Raw genomic sequence first — 16,286 nt, 5'->3', positions numbered from 1 at the left:
GGAGAACGAGAGAGAGGGAGGTAGGGGTGAGGCGTGGAGGAGAACGAGAGAGAGGGAGGTAGGGGTGAGGCGTGGAGGAGAGGGAGGGGGGGGTATTAGGGACACTCTGGGTGGTATGGTGCTTGTGAGGGGTGGACACAATGCCCCAGTGTTCAGGCAGGCACACAGGACCTTGTTTTACAACAGGGGAGGGGACGCCATCAATGCCCCGATGATGTGAACCACCCTGAGCCCATTCACAGTGACAAGCAGCCCCTCTAGCTACCCCCCTCCTCCGTCTCCTTCTCCTCCTCCTCTCCTAACCCTCGCAACTCCCTCTCTCTCTCTCTCGCAACTCTACCCTCTTCTTGACCCCCTTCTTGACCCAACACTGTGGGACAGAGCAGGAGAGAGACACACCAAAATCTCCCCCCCCAACCCACACACACACACACACACACACACACACACACACACACACACACTCACTTGTTGGCGGCCTTTCTTTCTCCTCCCTAATGAAGCCACCCCCCCCACCTCCTCAACAGGAGATCAATGTGTATTAATTCAATTAAATCAGCCTGTGTTTTTCTTGTCTTCGTCTTCTCAGCCTTTTCTTGTCTGCTTCTTCTCCTCAAAGACCCAAAATGGCTTGATGACAACGTAATTGCCAAAGTTTTTAATGAGGGCTACGCCTGAGTTGCTAGGGACCCAATGAGGGCTACCCACGAGTTGCTAGGGACCAAAGAGGGCTACCCACAAGTTGCTAGGAGCCAATGAGGGCTAACCCAAGTTGCTAGGAACCAATGAGGGCTACCCTGAGTTGCTAGGAACCAATGAGGGCTACCCACAAGTTGCTAGGAAACAATGAGGGCTACCGTGAGTTGCTATGAACCAATGAGGGCTACCATGAGTTGCTATGAACCAATGAGGGCTACCCTGAGTTGCTAGGAACCTCATGAGGGCTACCCCGAGTTGCTAGGACCTAATGAGGGCTACCCCGAGTTGCTAGGCACCAATGAGGGCTACCGCGAGTTGCTAGGAACCAATGAAGGCTACCCCGAGTTGCTAGGCCCTCATGAGGGCTACCTCGAGTTGCTAGGGCCCAATGAGGTCTACCCCGTGTTGCTTCTACACCTCTTCTACCTCTTCTTCAATCTCTTCTACCTCCTCTTCTTCTACCTCCTCTTCCTCTTCTTCTTCTACCTCTTCTTCAACCTCTTCTACCTCCTCTTCCTCTTCTTCTTTACCTCTTCTCCCTCTTCTACATCCTCTTCTTCAACCACTTCTACCTCCTCTTCTTCTACCTCTTCTACCTCTTCTTCACCTCTTCTCCTTCTTCTACCTCTTCTTCAAACTGTTCTTCCTCCTCTTCCTCTTCTTCTTCTACCTCTTCTTCAAACTCTTCTACCTCTTCTTCAAACTCTTCTACCTATTCTTCTACCTCTTCTACCCCTTCTTCACCTCTTCTCCTTCTTCTCCTCTTCTCCTTCTTCTACCTCCTCTTCCTCTTCTTCTTTACCTCTTCTCCCTCTTCTACCTCCTCTTCTTCAACCTCTTCTACCCCCTCTTCTTCAACCTCTTCTACCTCCTCTTCTTCTACCTCTTCAACCTCTTCTTCACCTCTTCTCCTTCTTCACCACTTCTCCTTCTTCTACCTCTTCTACCTCTTCTTCACCTCTTCTCCTTCTTCACCTCTTCTCCTTCTTCTCCTCTTCTCCTTCTTCTACCTCCTCTTCCTCTTCTTCACCTCTTCTCCTTCCTCACCTCTTCTCCTTCTTCAACCTCTTCTCCTAACTTCTACCTCCTCTTCCTCTTCTTCTTTACCTCTTCTCCCTCTTCTACCTCCTCTTCTTCAATCTCTTCTACCTCCTCTTCTTCAACCTCTTCTACCTCCTTTTCACTTCTTCTACCTCTTCTACCTCTTTTTCAAACTCTTCTACCTCCTCTGCTTCTACCTCTTCTTCACCTCTTCTCCTTCTTCACCTCTTCTCCTTCCTCTCCTCTTCTCCTTCTTCTACCTCCTCTTCCACTTCTTCACCTCTTCTCCTTCTTCTACCTCCTCTTCCTCTTCTTCTTTACCTCTTCTCCCTCTTCTACCTCCTCTTCTTCAACCTCTTCTACCTCCTCTTCTTCTACCTCTTCTACCTCTTCTTCACCTTTTCTCCTTCTTCACCTCTTCTCCTTCTTCGCCTATTCTCCTTCTCCTCTTCTCCTTCTTCACCTCTTCTCCTTCTTCCAACTCTTCTACCTCCTCTTCACCTCTTCTCCTTCTTCACCTCTTCTCCTTTTTCTACCTCTTCTTCAAACACTTCTACCACTTCTTCACCTCTTCTCCTTCTTCTATGTCTTCTTCTACCTCTTCAACCTCTTCTACCTCCTCTTCACCTCTTCTCCTTCTTCTACCTCTTCTTCAAACTCTTCTACCCTTTCTTATTCAAACTCTTCTCCATCCTCTTCTTCTACCTCTTCTACCTCTTCTACCTCCTCTTCACCTCTTCTACCTCTTCTACCTCTTCTTCGCCTCTTCTCCTTCTACCTCTTCTTCAAACTGTTCTACCTCCTCTTCCTCTTCTTCTTCTATCTCTTCTTCTACCTCTTCTACCTCTTGTTCACCTCTTCTCCTTCTTCTACCTCTTCTTCAAACTGTTCTACCTCCTCTTCCTCTTCTTCTTCTACCTCTTCTTCTACCTCTTCTACCTCTTGTTCACCTCTTCTCCTTCTTCTACCTCTTCTTCAAACTCTTCTACCTCTTTGTCTACCTCTTCTACCTCTTCTTCACCTCTTCTCCTTTTTCTACCTCTTCTTCTACCTCTTCTACCTCTTTTTCTACCTCCTCTTCCTCCTCTTCTACCTTTTCTACCACTTCTACCTTGTCTACATACTCATCTACCTATTCTACCTCTTCTTCTTCCGCTTCAACCTCATCTATCTCTTCTTCTAGCAATTCTTCTACCTCTTCCACTCTCAACATCAGGAATATGTCCCCAGGTGTCTGCTCATACCATATGATGAAGAGTTACAATATGATGAAGAGTTACAACGTGATGAAGAGTTACAATATGATGAAGAGTTACAATATGATGAAGAGTTTACAACGTGATGAAGAGTTACAATATGATGAAGAGTTACAATATGATGAAGAGTTTACAATATGATGAAGAGTTACAATATGATGAAGAGTTACAATATGATGAAGAGTTTACAATATGATGAAGAGTTACAATATGATGAAGAGTTTACAATATGATGAAGAGTTACAATATGATGAAGAGTTACAATATGATGAAGAGTTTACAACGTGATGAAGAGTTACAATATGATGAAGAGTTACAACGTGATGAAGAGTTACAATATGATGAAGAGTTACAATATGATGAAGAGTTTACAACGTGATGAAGAGTTACAATATGATGAAGAGTTACAATATGATGAAGAGTTTACAATATGATGAAGAGTTACAATATGATGAAGAGTTTACAATATGATGAAGAGTTACAATATGATGAAGAGTTACAATATGATGAAGAGTTACAACGTGATGAAGAGTTACAACGTGATGAAGAGTTACAATATGATGAAGAGTTTACAATATGATGAAGAGTTACAATATGATGAAGAGTTACAATATGATGAAGAGTTTACAACGTGATGAAGAGTTACAATATGATGAAGAGTTACAACGTGATGAAGAGTTACAATATGATGAAGAGTTACAATATGATGAAGAGTTTACAACGTGATGAAGAGTTACAATATGATGAAGAGTTACAATATGATGAAGAGTTTACAATATGATGAAGAGTTACAATATGATGAAGAGTTTACAACGTGATGAAGAGTTACAATATGATGAAGAGTTACAATATGATGAAGAGTTTACAATATGATGAAGAGTTACAATATGATGAAGAGTTTACAATATGATGAAGAGTTACAATATGATGAAGAGTTACAATATGATGAAGAGTTACAATATGATGAAGAGTTACAATATGATGAAGAGTTTACAATATGATGAAGAGTTACAATATGATGAAGAGTTTACAATATGATGAAGAGTTACAATATGATGAAGAGTTACAATATGATGAAGAGTTACAACGTGATGAAGAGTTACAACGTGATGAAGAGTTACAATATGATGAAGAGTTACAATATGATGAAGAGTTTACAACGTGATGAAGAGTTACAATATCATGAAGGGTTACAATATGATGAAGAGTTACAACGTGATGAAGAGTTACAACGTGATGAAGAGTTACAATATGATGAAGACAACACATTATACCACGTATTAAAACGGATAGTTTAAGGATCCCAGGAAAATATTGTCATGTTGTATGAGAATCGTTTGTATGGAGACTTTTATGTGTGTGTGTTTGGTGACAGTATGTGTGTGTGTGTGCGGCGACTGTAAGTGTGGATAGAGGAGGGATGGTAATAGACTTGTCCGCCCCCTCGTTAGGTGCAACGAGGCTGTGTGTGTTTGTCTGTCTGTGTGGGGCGGGGGTGTAGGGGAGCGAGAGTGGAGGAATTTTACACCCTCTCTCCATATGCTGCTAATAACCACAGAACGGGACAGGCTGGGTTCTCTCCATATGATCCTAATAACCACAGAACGGGACAGGCTGGGTTCTCTCTATATGATGCTAATAACCACAGAACGGGACAGGCTGGGTTCTCTCTATATGATGCTAATAACCACAGAACGGGACAGGCTGGGTTTCTCTATATGATGCTAAAAACCACAGAACGGGACATGATGGGTTCTCTCTATATGATGCTAATAACCACAGAATGAGACAGGCTTTGTTCTCTCTATATTATGATGCTAATAACCACAGAACGGGACAGGCTTTGTTCTCTCTATATGATGCTAATAACCACAGAATGGGACAGGCTGGGTTCTCTCCATATGATGCTAATAACCACAGAACGGGACAGGCTTGGTTCTCTCTATATGATGCTAATAACCACAGAACGGGACAGGCTGGGTTCTCTCTATATGATGCTAATAACCACAGAACGGGACAGGCTGGGTTCTCTCTATATGATGCTAATAACCACAGAATGAAACAGGCTTCGTTCTCTCTATATTATGATGCTAATAACCACAGTATGGGACAGGCTTGGTTCTCTCTATATGATGCTAATAACCACAGAACGGGGACAGGATTGGTTCTCTCTATATGATGCTAATAACCACAGAATGGGACAGGCTTCATTCTCTCTATATTATGATGCTAATAACCACAGAACGGGACAGGCTGGGTTCTCTCTATATGCTGCTAATAACCACAGAACGGAACAGGCTGGGTTGTCTCTATATGATGCTAATAACCACAGAACGGGACAGGCTGGGTTCTCTCCATATGATGCTAATAACCACAGTATGGGACAGGCTTGGTTCTCTCTATATGATGCTAATAACCACAGAACGGGACAGGCTGGGTTCTCTCTATATGATGCTAATAACCACAGAATGAAACAGGCTTCGTTCTCTCTATATTATGATGCTAATAACCACAGAACGGGACAGGCTGGGTTCTCTCTATATGATGCTAATAACCACAGAATGAGACAGGCTTCGTTCTCTGTATATTATGATGCTAATAACCACAGAACGGGACAGGCTGGGTTCTCTCCATATGATGCTAATAACCACAGTATGGGACAGGCTTGGTTCTCTCTATATGATGCTAATAACCACAGAACGGGACAGGCTTTGTTCTCTCTATATGCTGCTAATAACCACAGAACGGGACAGGCTGGGTTCTCTCTATATGATGCTAATAACCACAGAACAGGACAGGCTTTGTTCTCTCTATATGATGCTAATAACCACAGAACGGGACAGGCTGGGGTCTCTCTATAAGATGCTAATAACCACAGAACAGGACAGGCTGGGTTCTCTCCATATGCTGCTAATAACCACAGAACGGGACAGGCTGGGTTCTCTCTATATGATGCTAATAACCACAGAATGGGACAGGCTGGGTTCTCTCTATATGATGCTAATAACCACAGAACGGGGACAGGATTGGTTCTCTCTATATGATGCTAATAACCACAGAACGGGACAGGCTGGGTTTTCTCTATATGATGCTAATAACCACAGAACGGGGACAGGATTGGTTCTCTCTATATGATGCTAAAAACCACAGAACGGGACATGATGGGTTCTCTCTATATGATGCTAATAACCACAGAATGAGACAGGCTTCGTTCTCTCTATATTATGATGCTAATAACCACAGAACGGGACAGGCTTTGTTCTCTCCATATGATGCTAATAACCACAGAACGGGACAGGCTGGGTTCTCTCCATATGATGCTAATAACCACAGTATGGGACAGGCTTGGTTCTCTCTATATGATGCTAATAACCACAGAACGGGGACAGGATTGATTCTCTCTATATGATGCTAATAACCACAGAACGGGACAGGCTGGGTTCTCTCTATTTGCTGCTAATAACCACAGAACGGGACAGGCTTGGTTCTCTCTATATGATGCTAATAACCACAGAACGGGACAGGCTGGGTTCTCTCTATATGATGCTAATAACCACAGAATGGGACAGGCTTCGTTCTCTCTATATGATGCTAATAACCACAGAACGGGACAGGCTGGGTTCTCTCTATATGCTGCTAATAACCACAGAACGGGACAGGCTGGGTTCTCTCTATATGATGCTAATAACCACAGAATGGGACAGGCTTCGTTCTATCTATATGATGCTAATAACCACAGAACGGGACAGGCTGGGTTCTCTCTATATGATGCTAATAACCACAGAACGGGACAGGCTGGGTTCTCTCTATATGATGCTAATAACCACAGAACGGGGACAGGAATGATTCTCTCTATATGATGCTAATAACCACAGAACGGGACAGGCTGGGTTCTCTCTATTTGATGCTAATAACCACAGAATGAGACAGGCTTGGTTCTCGCTATATGATGCTAATAACCACAGAACGGGACAGGCTGGGTTCCCTCTATAAGATGCTAATAACCACAGAACGGGACAGGCTGGGTTCTCTCCATATGCTGCTAATAACCACAGAACGGGACAGGCTGGGTTCTCTCTATATGATGCTAATAACCACAGAACGGGACAGGCTGGGTTCTCTCTATATGATGCTAATAACCACAGAACGGGACAGGCTGGGTTCTCTCTATATGATGCTAATAACCACAGAACGGGACAGGCTGGGTTCTCTCTATATGATGCTAATAACCACAGAAAGAGACAGGTTTCGTTCTTTCTATATTATGATGCTAATAACCACAGAACAGGACAGGCTTTGTTCTCTCTATATGATGCTAATAACCACAGAATGGGACAGGCTGGGTTCTCTCTATATGATGCTAATAACCACAGAATGGGACAGGCTGGGTTCTCTTTATATGCTGCTAATAACCACAGAACGGGACAGGCTGGGTTCTCTCTATATGATGCTAATAACCACAGAATGGGACAGGCTTCGTTCTCTCTATATGATGCTAATAACCACAGAAAGGGACAGGCTGGGTTCTCTCTATATGCTGCTAATTACCACAGAACGGGACAGGCTTTGTTCTCTCTATATGATGCTAATAACCACAGAACGGGACAGGCTGGGTTCTCTCTATATGATGCTAATAACCACAGAATGAAACAGGCTTCGTTCTCTCTATATTATGATGCTAATAACCACAGAACGGGACAGGCTTTGTTCTCTCTATATGATGCTAATAACCACAGTATGGGACAGGCTGTGTTCTCTCTATATGATGCTAATAACCACAGAATGGGACACTCTTGGTTCTCTCTATATGATGCAAATAACAACAGAACGGGACAGGCTGGGTTCTCTCTATATGATGCTAATAACCACAGAACGGGGACAGGCTGGGTTCTCTCTATATGATGCTAATAACCACAGAAAGAGACAGGTTTAGTTCTTTCTATATTATGATGCTAATAACCACAGAACAGGACAGGCTTTGTTCTCTCTATATGATGCTAATAACCACAGAACGGGACAGGCTGGGTTCTCTCTATAAGATGCTAATAACCACAGAACAGGACAGGCTGGGTTCTCTCCATATGCTGCTAATGACCACAGAACGGGACAGGCTGGGTTCTCTCTATATGATGCTAATAACCACAGAACGGGACAGGCTGGGTTCTCTCTATATGCTGCTAATGACCACAGAACGGGACAGGCTGGGTTCTCTCTATATGATGCTAATAACCACAGAATGGGACAGGCTAGGTTCTCTCTATATGATGCTAATAACCACAGAACAGGACAGGCTGGGTTCTCTCCATATGATGCTAATAACCACAGTATGGGACAGGCTTGGTTCTCTCTATATGATGCTAATAACCACAGAACAGGACAGGCTGGGTTCTCTCTATATGATGCTAATAACCACAGAATGAAACAGGCTTCGTTCTCTCTATATTATGATGCCAATAACCACAGAACGGGACAGGCTTTGTTCTCTCTATATGATGCTAATAACCACAGTATGGGACAGGCTTGGTTCTCTCTATATGATGCTAATAACCACAGAACGGGACAGGCTGGGTTCTCTCTATATGATGCTCATAACCACAGAATGGGACAGGCTGGGTTCTCTCCATATGCTGCTAATAACCACAGAATGGGACAGGCTGGGTTCTCTCTATATGATGCTAATAACCACAGAACGGGACAGGCTGGGTTCTCTCTATATGATGATAATAACCACAGAACGGGACAGGCTGGGTTCTCTCTATATGATGCTAATAACCACAGAACGGGAAAGGCTGGGTTCTCTCTATATGATGCTAATAACCACAGAACGGGACAGGCTGGGTTCTCTCTATATGCTGCTAATAACCACAGAACGGGACAGGCTGGGTTCTCTCTATATGATGCTAATAACCACAGAACGGGACAGGCTGGGTTCTCTCTATATGCTGCTAATAACCACAGAACGGTACAGGCTTTGTTCTCTCTATATGATGCTAATAACCACAGAACGGGACAGGCTGGGTTCTCTCTATATGATGCTAATAACCACAGAACGGGGACATTCTGGGTTCTCTCTATATGCTGCTAATAACCACAGAACGGAACAGGCTGGGTTCTCTCTATATGATGCTAATAACCACAGAATGAAACAGGCTTCGTTCTCTCTATATTATGATGCTAATAACCACAGAACGGGACAGGCTTTGTTCTCTCTATATGATGCTAATAACCACAGAACGGGACAGGCTGGGTTCTCTCCATATGATGCTAATAACCACAGTATGGGACAGGCTTGGTTCTCTCTATATGATGCTAATAACCACAGAACAGGACAGGCTGGGTTCTCTCTATATGATGCTAATAACCACAGAACAGGACAGGCTGGGTTCTCTCTATATGATGCTAATAACCACAGTATGGGACAGGCTTCGTTCTCTGTATATTATGATGCTAATAACCACAGAACGGGACAGGCTGGGTTCTCTCCATATGATGCTAATAACCACAGTATGGGACAGGCTTGGTTCTCTCTATATGATGCTAATAACCACAGAACGGGACAGGCTGGGTTCTCTCTATATGATGCTCATAACCACAGAACGGGACAGGCTGGGTTCTCTCCATATGCTGCTAATAACCACAGAACGGGACAGGCTGGGTTCTCTCTATATGATGCTAATAACCACAGAACGGGACAGGCTGGGTTCTCTCTATATGATGCTCATAACCACAGAACGGGACAGGCTGGGTTCTCTCTATATGCTGCTAATAACCACAGAACGGGACAGGCTGGGTTCTCTCTATATGATGCTAATAACCACAGAACGGGACAGGCTGGGTTCTCTCTATATGCTGCTAATAACCACAGAACGGTACAGGCTTTGTTCTCTCTATATGATGCTAATAACCACAGAACGGGACAGGCTGGGTTCTCTCTATATGATGCTAATAACCACAGAATGAGACAGGCTTCGTTCTCTCTATATTATGATGCTAATAACCACAGAACGGGACAGGCTGGGTTCTCTCCATATGATGCTAATAACCACAGTATGGGACAGGCTTGGTTCTCTCTATATGATGCTAAAAACCACAGAACGGGACAGGCTGGGTTCTCTCTATATGATGCTAATAACAACAGAATGAGACAGGCTTCGTTCTCTCTATATTATGAGGCTAATAACCACAGAATTGGACAGGCTTTGTTCTCTCTATATGATGCTAATAACCACAGAACAGGGACAGGCTTGGTTCTCTCTATATGATGCTAATAACCACAGAATGGGACAGGCTTCGTTCTCTCTATATGATGCTAATAACCACAGAGTACCAGGCTGACTGTTCTCTATGTGTTTACAGTAACAGTGTACCAGGCTGACTGTTCTCTATGTGTTTACAGTAACAGTGTACCAGGCTGACTGTTCTCTATGTGTTTACAGTAAGAGTGTACCAGGCTGAATGTTCTCTATGTGTTTACAGTAACAGTGTACCCAGCTGACTGTTCTCTATGTGTTTACAGTAACTGTGTATCAGGCTGACTGTTATCTATGTGTTTACAGTAAAGGTGTACCAGGCTGACTGTTCTCTATGTGTTTACAGTAACAGTGTATCAGGCTGACTGTTCTCTATGTGTTTACAGTAACAGTGTACCAGGCTGACTGTTCTCTATGTGTTTACAGTAAGAGTGTACCAGGCTGAATGTTCTCTATGTGTTTACAGTAACAGTGTACCCAGCTGACTGTTCTCTATGTGTTTACAGTAACAGTGTACCAGGCTGACTGTTCTCTATGTGTTTACAGTAACAGTGTACCAGGCTGACTGTTCTCTATGTGTTTACAGTAACAGTGTACCAGGCTGACTGTTCTCTATGTGTTTACAGTAACAGTGTATCAGGCTGACTGTTCTCTATGTGTTTACAGTAACAGTGTACCAGGCTGACTGTTCTCTATGTGTTTACAGTAAAGGTGTACCAGGCTGACTGTTCTCTATGTGTTTACAGTAAAGGTGTATCAGGCTGACTGTTCTCTATGTGTTTACAGTAAAGGTCTACCAGGCTGACTGTTCTCTATGTGTTTACAGTAACAGTGTACCAGGCTGACTGTTATCTATGTGTTTACAGTAACAGTGTACCAAGCTGACTGTTCTCTATGTGTTTACAGTAAAGGTGTACCAGGCTGACTGTTCTCTATGTGTTTACAGTAACAGTGTACCAGGCTGACTGTTCTCTATGTGTTTACAGTAAAGGTGTACCAGGCTGACTGTTCTCTATGTGTTTACAGTAACAGTGTACCAGACGGACTGTTCTCTATGTGTTTACAGTAACAGTATACCAGGCTGACTGTTATCTATGTGTTTACAGTAAAGGTGTACCAGGCTGACTGTTCTCTATGTGTTTACAGTAACAGTGTATCAGGCTGACTGTTCTCTATGTGTTTACAGGAACAGTGTACCAGGCTGACTGTTCTCTATGTGTTTACAGTAACAGTGTACCAGGCTGACTGTTCTCTATGTGTTTACAGTAACAGTGTACCAGGCTGACTGTTCTCTATGTGTTTACAGTAACAGTGTACCAGGCTGACTGTTCTCTATGTGTTTACAGTAACAGTGTACCAGGCTGACTGTTCTCTATGTGTTTACAGTAACAGTGTACCAGGCTGACTGTTCTCTATGTGTTTACAGTAAAGGTGTACCAGGCTGACTGTTCTCTATGTGTTTACAGTAACAGTGTACCAGGCTGGCTGTTATCTATGTGTTTACAGTAACAGTGTACCAGGCTGACTGTTCTCTATGTCTTTACAGCAACAGTGTACCAGGCAGACTGTTCTCTATGTGTTTACAGTAACAGTGTACCAGGCTGACTGTTCTCTATGTGTTTACAGTAACAGTGTACCAGGCTGACTGTCTCTATGTGTTTACAGTAAAGGTGTACCAGGCTGACTGTTCTCTATGTGTTTACAGTAACAGTGTACCAGGCTGACTGTTCTCTATGTGTTTACAGTAACAGTGTACCAGGATGACTGTTCTCTATGTGTTTACAGTAACAGTGTACCAGGCTGACTGTTCTCTGTGTGTTTACAGTAAAGTGTACCAGGCTGACTGTTCTCTATGTGTTTACAGTAACAGTGTACCAGGCTGACTGTTATCTATGTGTTTACAGTAACAGTGTATCAGGCTGACTGTTATCTATGTGTTTACAGTAACAGTGTACCAGGCTGACTGTTATCTATGTGTTTACAGTAACAGTGTACCAGGATGACTGTTCCTCGTGTGTACCATGTGTATGTGTTTATTTGTCATTCTCGTAAGGTGATGACAAAGAAAAATGTCAAATAAAGTTATGTCCTATTCTATTCTATATAGATGTTTCAAGTGTGTTCACAATTTCAAAGATCTTCTTAAAAACGCACAATGGAGACAGCTGTTTAAATCATCGAGAGAGATGGGACTGTTAAATCATGAATTTGTTTGCAAATTGGAATTTGGAATTTAGAACTTAGAATGTACTTATAATCTAGAACGTATTTAGAATCTAGAACGTATTTAACAATGAATACCTAGGCTGAAATTACACTAACCTGCCTATGTAGCTAACTTAGTTAAGTACACCTAAGTAGATAGTTTGCTTTTAGCTGCTCTTGAAACAAAGTGGGTTCAGATAAGGTTTAATCTATTTCACGTCATCTCGATGAGTACTTGAATGGGATATCTCTTTTATATACCGAAATCTCCCTTCAAATCTCCTATATAATGATCACTCCTGCTCTCACTCCAAAATAACGGGCATCCCTCGTCTAACAAATGTACTGCATCTTTGTTCACACTAGATTTTGGTCACACATGTACGACCCAGAATAAGGCCTGGTCTCAGTACAGTATAGAGAGATAGCAGGTCTGGTCTCAGTACAGTATGAATAGATAGCAGCAGGTCTCATTACAGTACAGATAGATAGCAGGTCTGGTCTCAGTACAGTATGAATAGATAGCAGCAGGTCTCATTACAGTACAGATAGATAGCAGGTCTGGTCTCAGTACAGTATGAATAGATAGCAGCAGGTCTCATTACAGTACAGATAGATAGCAGGTCTGGTCTCAGTACAGTATGGATAGATAGCAGCTGGTCTCAGTACAGTATGTATAGATAGCAGCAGGTCTCAGTACAGTATGTATAGATAGCTGCAGGTCTCAATACAGTATGTATAGATAGCAGCAGGTCTCAGTACAGTATGTATAGATAGCAGCAGGTCTCAGTACAGTATGTATAGATAGCAGCAGGTCTCAGTACAGTATGTATAGATAGCAGCAGGTCTCAGTACAGTATGTATAGATAGCAGCATGTCTCAGTACAGTATGTATAGATAGCAGCAGGTCTCAGTACAGTATGTATAGATAGCAGCAGGTCTCAGTACAGAAAGATATTTTCTTTCAGTATTTGGCTGGAACAGTATGTATCTGCAGCAGTCTCAGTACAGTATGTATAGATAGCAGCAGTCTCAGTACAGTATGAATGCAGGTCTCAGTGATGTATATATTCATCCCCATGCTGTATGTTTAAAGGTCTCAGTGTATGTAGTAAAGCCCTTGTACCCCATGCCATTTTCTTTCTTTGGCTGGAACAAGCATCTGGAGCCCCGTGTGAATGCAGGCGTGAATATATTCATCCCCTGCCTGACCCCCCCCATGCCACCCCCACGCCCCCTGCCTGACCCCCTCATCCCCACCCCCACCCCTGCCTGAACCCCCCCGCCTGACCCCAGAGGATCACAGAACAGGTTGTCGAAACATTTGTAACATTTGGCGAAAGCAAATCTCAGGCTGCTGTTAAAGAGGAGCTGACACCTCTAAAACAAATCCCTCTGCGCCCCTCAAACACCTCAATCCCCTTCCCAGACCCCCTTTCTTTACCCCTTCACACACACACACACACACACCTCGCAGCGAACCAACCACAACCCCTCACAACCTCCAACAAATCCCCTTTCTCTTTCCCCAGCCAGACTGGTCCTCTGTAATAACGGCTAAAGCCCAATGAGTTCCATTCAATTTGTCCTGCCGTCTAAAGGAGATTGTAAGCTTTCCATTTGCAGTTGTGTTATAGTAGCCATGGGAGGCTCTGTGGTGTTAGGACTTAATTACCTCCTAATAGCTGTAGGGATAAAGCACCCCCCCAGCCCAGTCCGTACACCCCACTCTCAGTCCCCAGCCCGTATACCCCAACACCCCAACATCCCCCTCTCAGTCCCCAGCATGTACACCCCAACACCCCACTCTCACTACCCAGGACCGTACACCCCTACACCCCACTCTCACTCCCCAGCCCCTACACCCCACTCTCACTACCCAGCCCTAACACCCCACTCCCACTACCCAGCCCCTACACCCCACTCTCACTCCCCAGCCCCTACACCTCACTCCCCAGCCCCTACACCCCACTCCCACTACCCAGCCCCTACACCCCAACACCCCACTCTCACTACCCAGCCCCTACACCCCTACACCCCACTCTCACTACCCAGCCCCTACACCCCACTCCCACTACCCAGGCCCGTACAGCCACTGACAGAAAGGAGAGAAAGTTTTGTCTCCAACCCTGTCATGGTTAATCTGGGTATAAAGAATATAATTGGGGAGAGAAGTGATATGTGTAGCTGCCTGGAAGACGATGGCCCTGGAATTACGATGGCCCTAGAATACGATGGCCCTGGAATGCGATGGCCCTTGAATACGATGGCCCAAGAATACGATGGCCCTGGAATGCGATGGCCCTGGAATACGATGGCCCTGGAATACGATGGTCCTAGAACACGATGGCTCTGGAATACGATGGCCCTTGAATTATGATGGCCCTGGAATTACGATGGCCGAAGTATACGATGGCCCTGGAATACGATGGCCCTGGAATACGATGGCCCTAGAACACGATGGCTCTGGAATACGATGGCCCTGGAATTATGATGGCCCTGGAATTACAATGGCTCAAGAATACGATGGCCCTGGAGTTACGATGGCCCTGGAATTACGATGGCCCTGGAATTACGATGGCCCTGGAATTACAATGGCTCTGGAATACGATGGCCCTAGAATACGATGGCCCTGGAATACGATGGCCCTGGAATACGATGGCCCTGGAATACGATGGCCCTAGAATACGATGGCCCTGGAATACGATGGCCCTAGAATACGATGGCCCTAGAATACGATGGCCCTGGAATACGATGGCCCTGGAATACGATGGCCCTAGAACACGATGGCTCTGAATACGATGGCCCTGGAATTATGATGTCCCTGGAATTACGATGGCCCAAGAATACGATGGCCCTGGAATTACAATGGCCCTGGAATACGATGGCCCTGGAATACGATGGCTCTGGAATATGATGGCCCTGGAATTACGATGGCCCTGGAATTACAATGGCTCTGGAATATGATGGCCCTGGAGTTACGATGGCCCTGGAATTACAATGGCCCTGGAATACGATGGCCCTGGAATTACGATGGCCCTGGAATTACGATGGCCCTGGAATTACGATGGCCCTGGAATACGATGGCCCTGGAATACGATGGCCCTAGAATACGATGGCCCTAGAATACGATGGCCCTGGAATACGATGGCCCTAGAATACGATGGCCCTAGAATACGATGGCCCTGGAATACAATGGCCCTATCACAGACACAGTTATTATTTCTTCCATGGATTTAGAAGAATTTTCCTTTTCAATTCTTTCCAAGATCTTGGAAGCAGCATTATTCATGTTTTTCTGTTCATTTGGACACCGCTGGTCAGAACCCCAGACAGAAAGAGAAAGTTCTCTCGCTTTTTTCAACCTCTTCTCTTTTCTCTCAGTTTTTTTTGTTCTCTTTCTTTTTCTTTTGAAGGCAGATTAGCAGGATTAAGTATGGCTCACATATGCTGCCCTTCACTATTGGTATTCACCACAGCACAGGCCAACCACCACCCAGACGGACAGAGAGAGAGAGAGAGAGGAGAGAGAGAGAGAGAGAGAGAGAGAGAGAGAGAGAGAGAGAGAGAGAGAGAGAGAGAGAGAGAGAGAGAGAGAGAGAGAGCGATAGAGAGAGGGAAAGAGAGATGTATGTTTAACAAAATCATAATTACTATTACTTAGCCAATCCCTCCGCCTTGGTTTTAATCCTCACCTGTGTTTCCTACCAACCCACACAGCCTCCCCCCCCAGTCTCCCCAAAGCTTCCCAGACCCCACAGCCCCTCGGCCGGCGTGGGACATGCTTGTTTACCTTGGAACACCAGGCAGGATTAGCAGATGAATAAATAAGAGA

At 44.4% G+C, this 16,286-nt stretch overlaps 1 protein-coding gene across 1 annotated transcript in view; it reads left to right on the top strand.

Moving 5' to 3' along the window:
• Positions 1 to 15,876, top strand: part of LOC121846247 (extensin-like) — a 44,948-nt gene extending 29,072 nt beyond the window's left edge. Inside the window, exons 5-6 of the mRNA XM_042320109.1 lie at positions 14,230 to 14,537; positions 15,868 to 15,876. Coding sequence (XP_042176043.1) covers positions 14,230 to 14,537; positions 15,868 to 15,876 — 317 coding nt within the window. The remainder of the gene's footprint in view (positions 1 to 14,229; positions 14,538 to 15,867) is intronic.
• The last annotated feature ends 410 nt before the right edge of the window (positions 15,877 to 16,286 follow it).

Source organism: Oncorhynchus tshawytscha, linkage group LG03, assembly GCF_018296145.1.
Source record: "Oncorhynchus tshawytscha isolate Ot180627B linkage group LG03, Otsh_v2.0, whole genome shotgun sequence".
In the NCBI taxonomy this organism is placed as follows: Eukaryota; Metazoa; Chordata; class Actinopteri; order Salmoniformes; family Salmonidae; genus Oncorhynchus; species Oncorhynchus tshawytscha.
The sequence above is the reverse complement of the archived record's forward strand: the minus strand, read 5'-3'. Positions and strand labels throughout refer to the sequence as shown.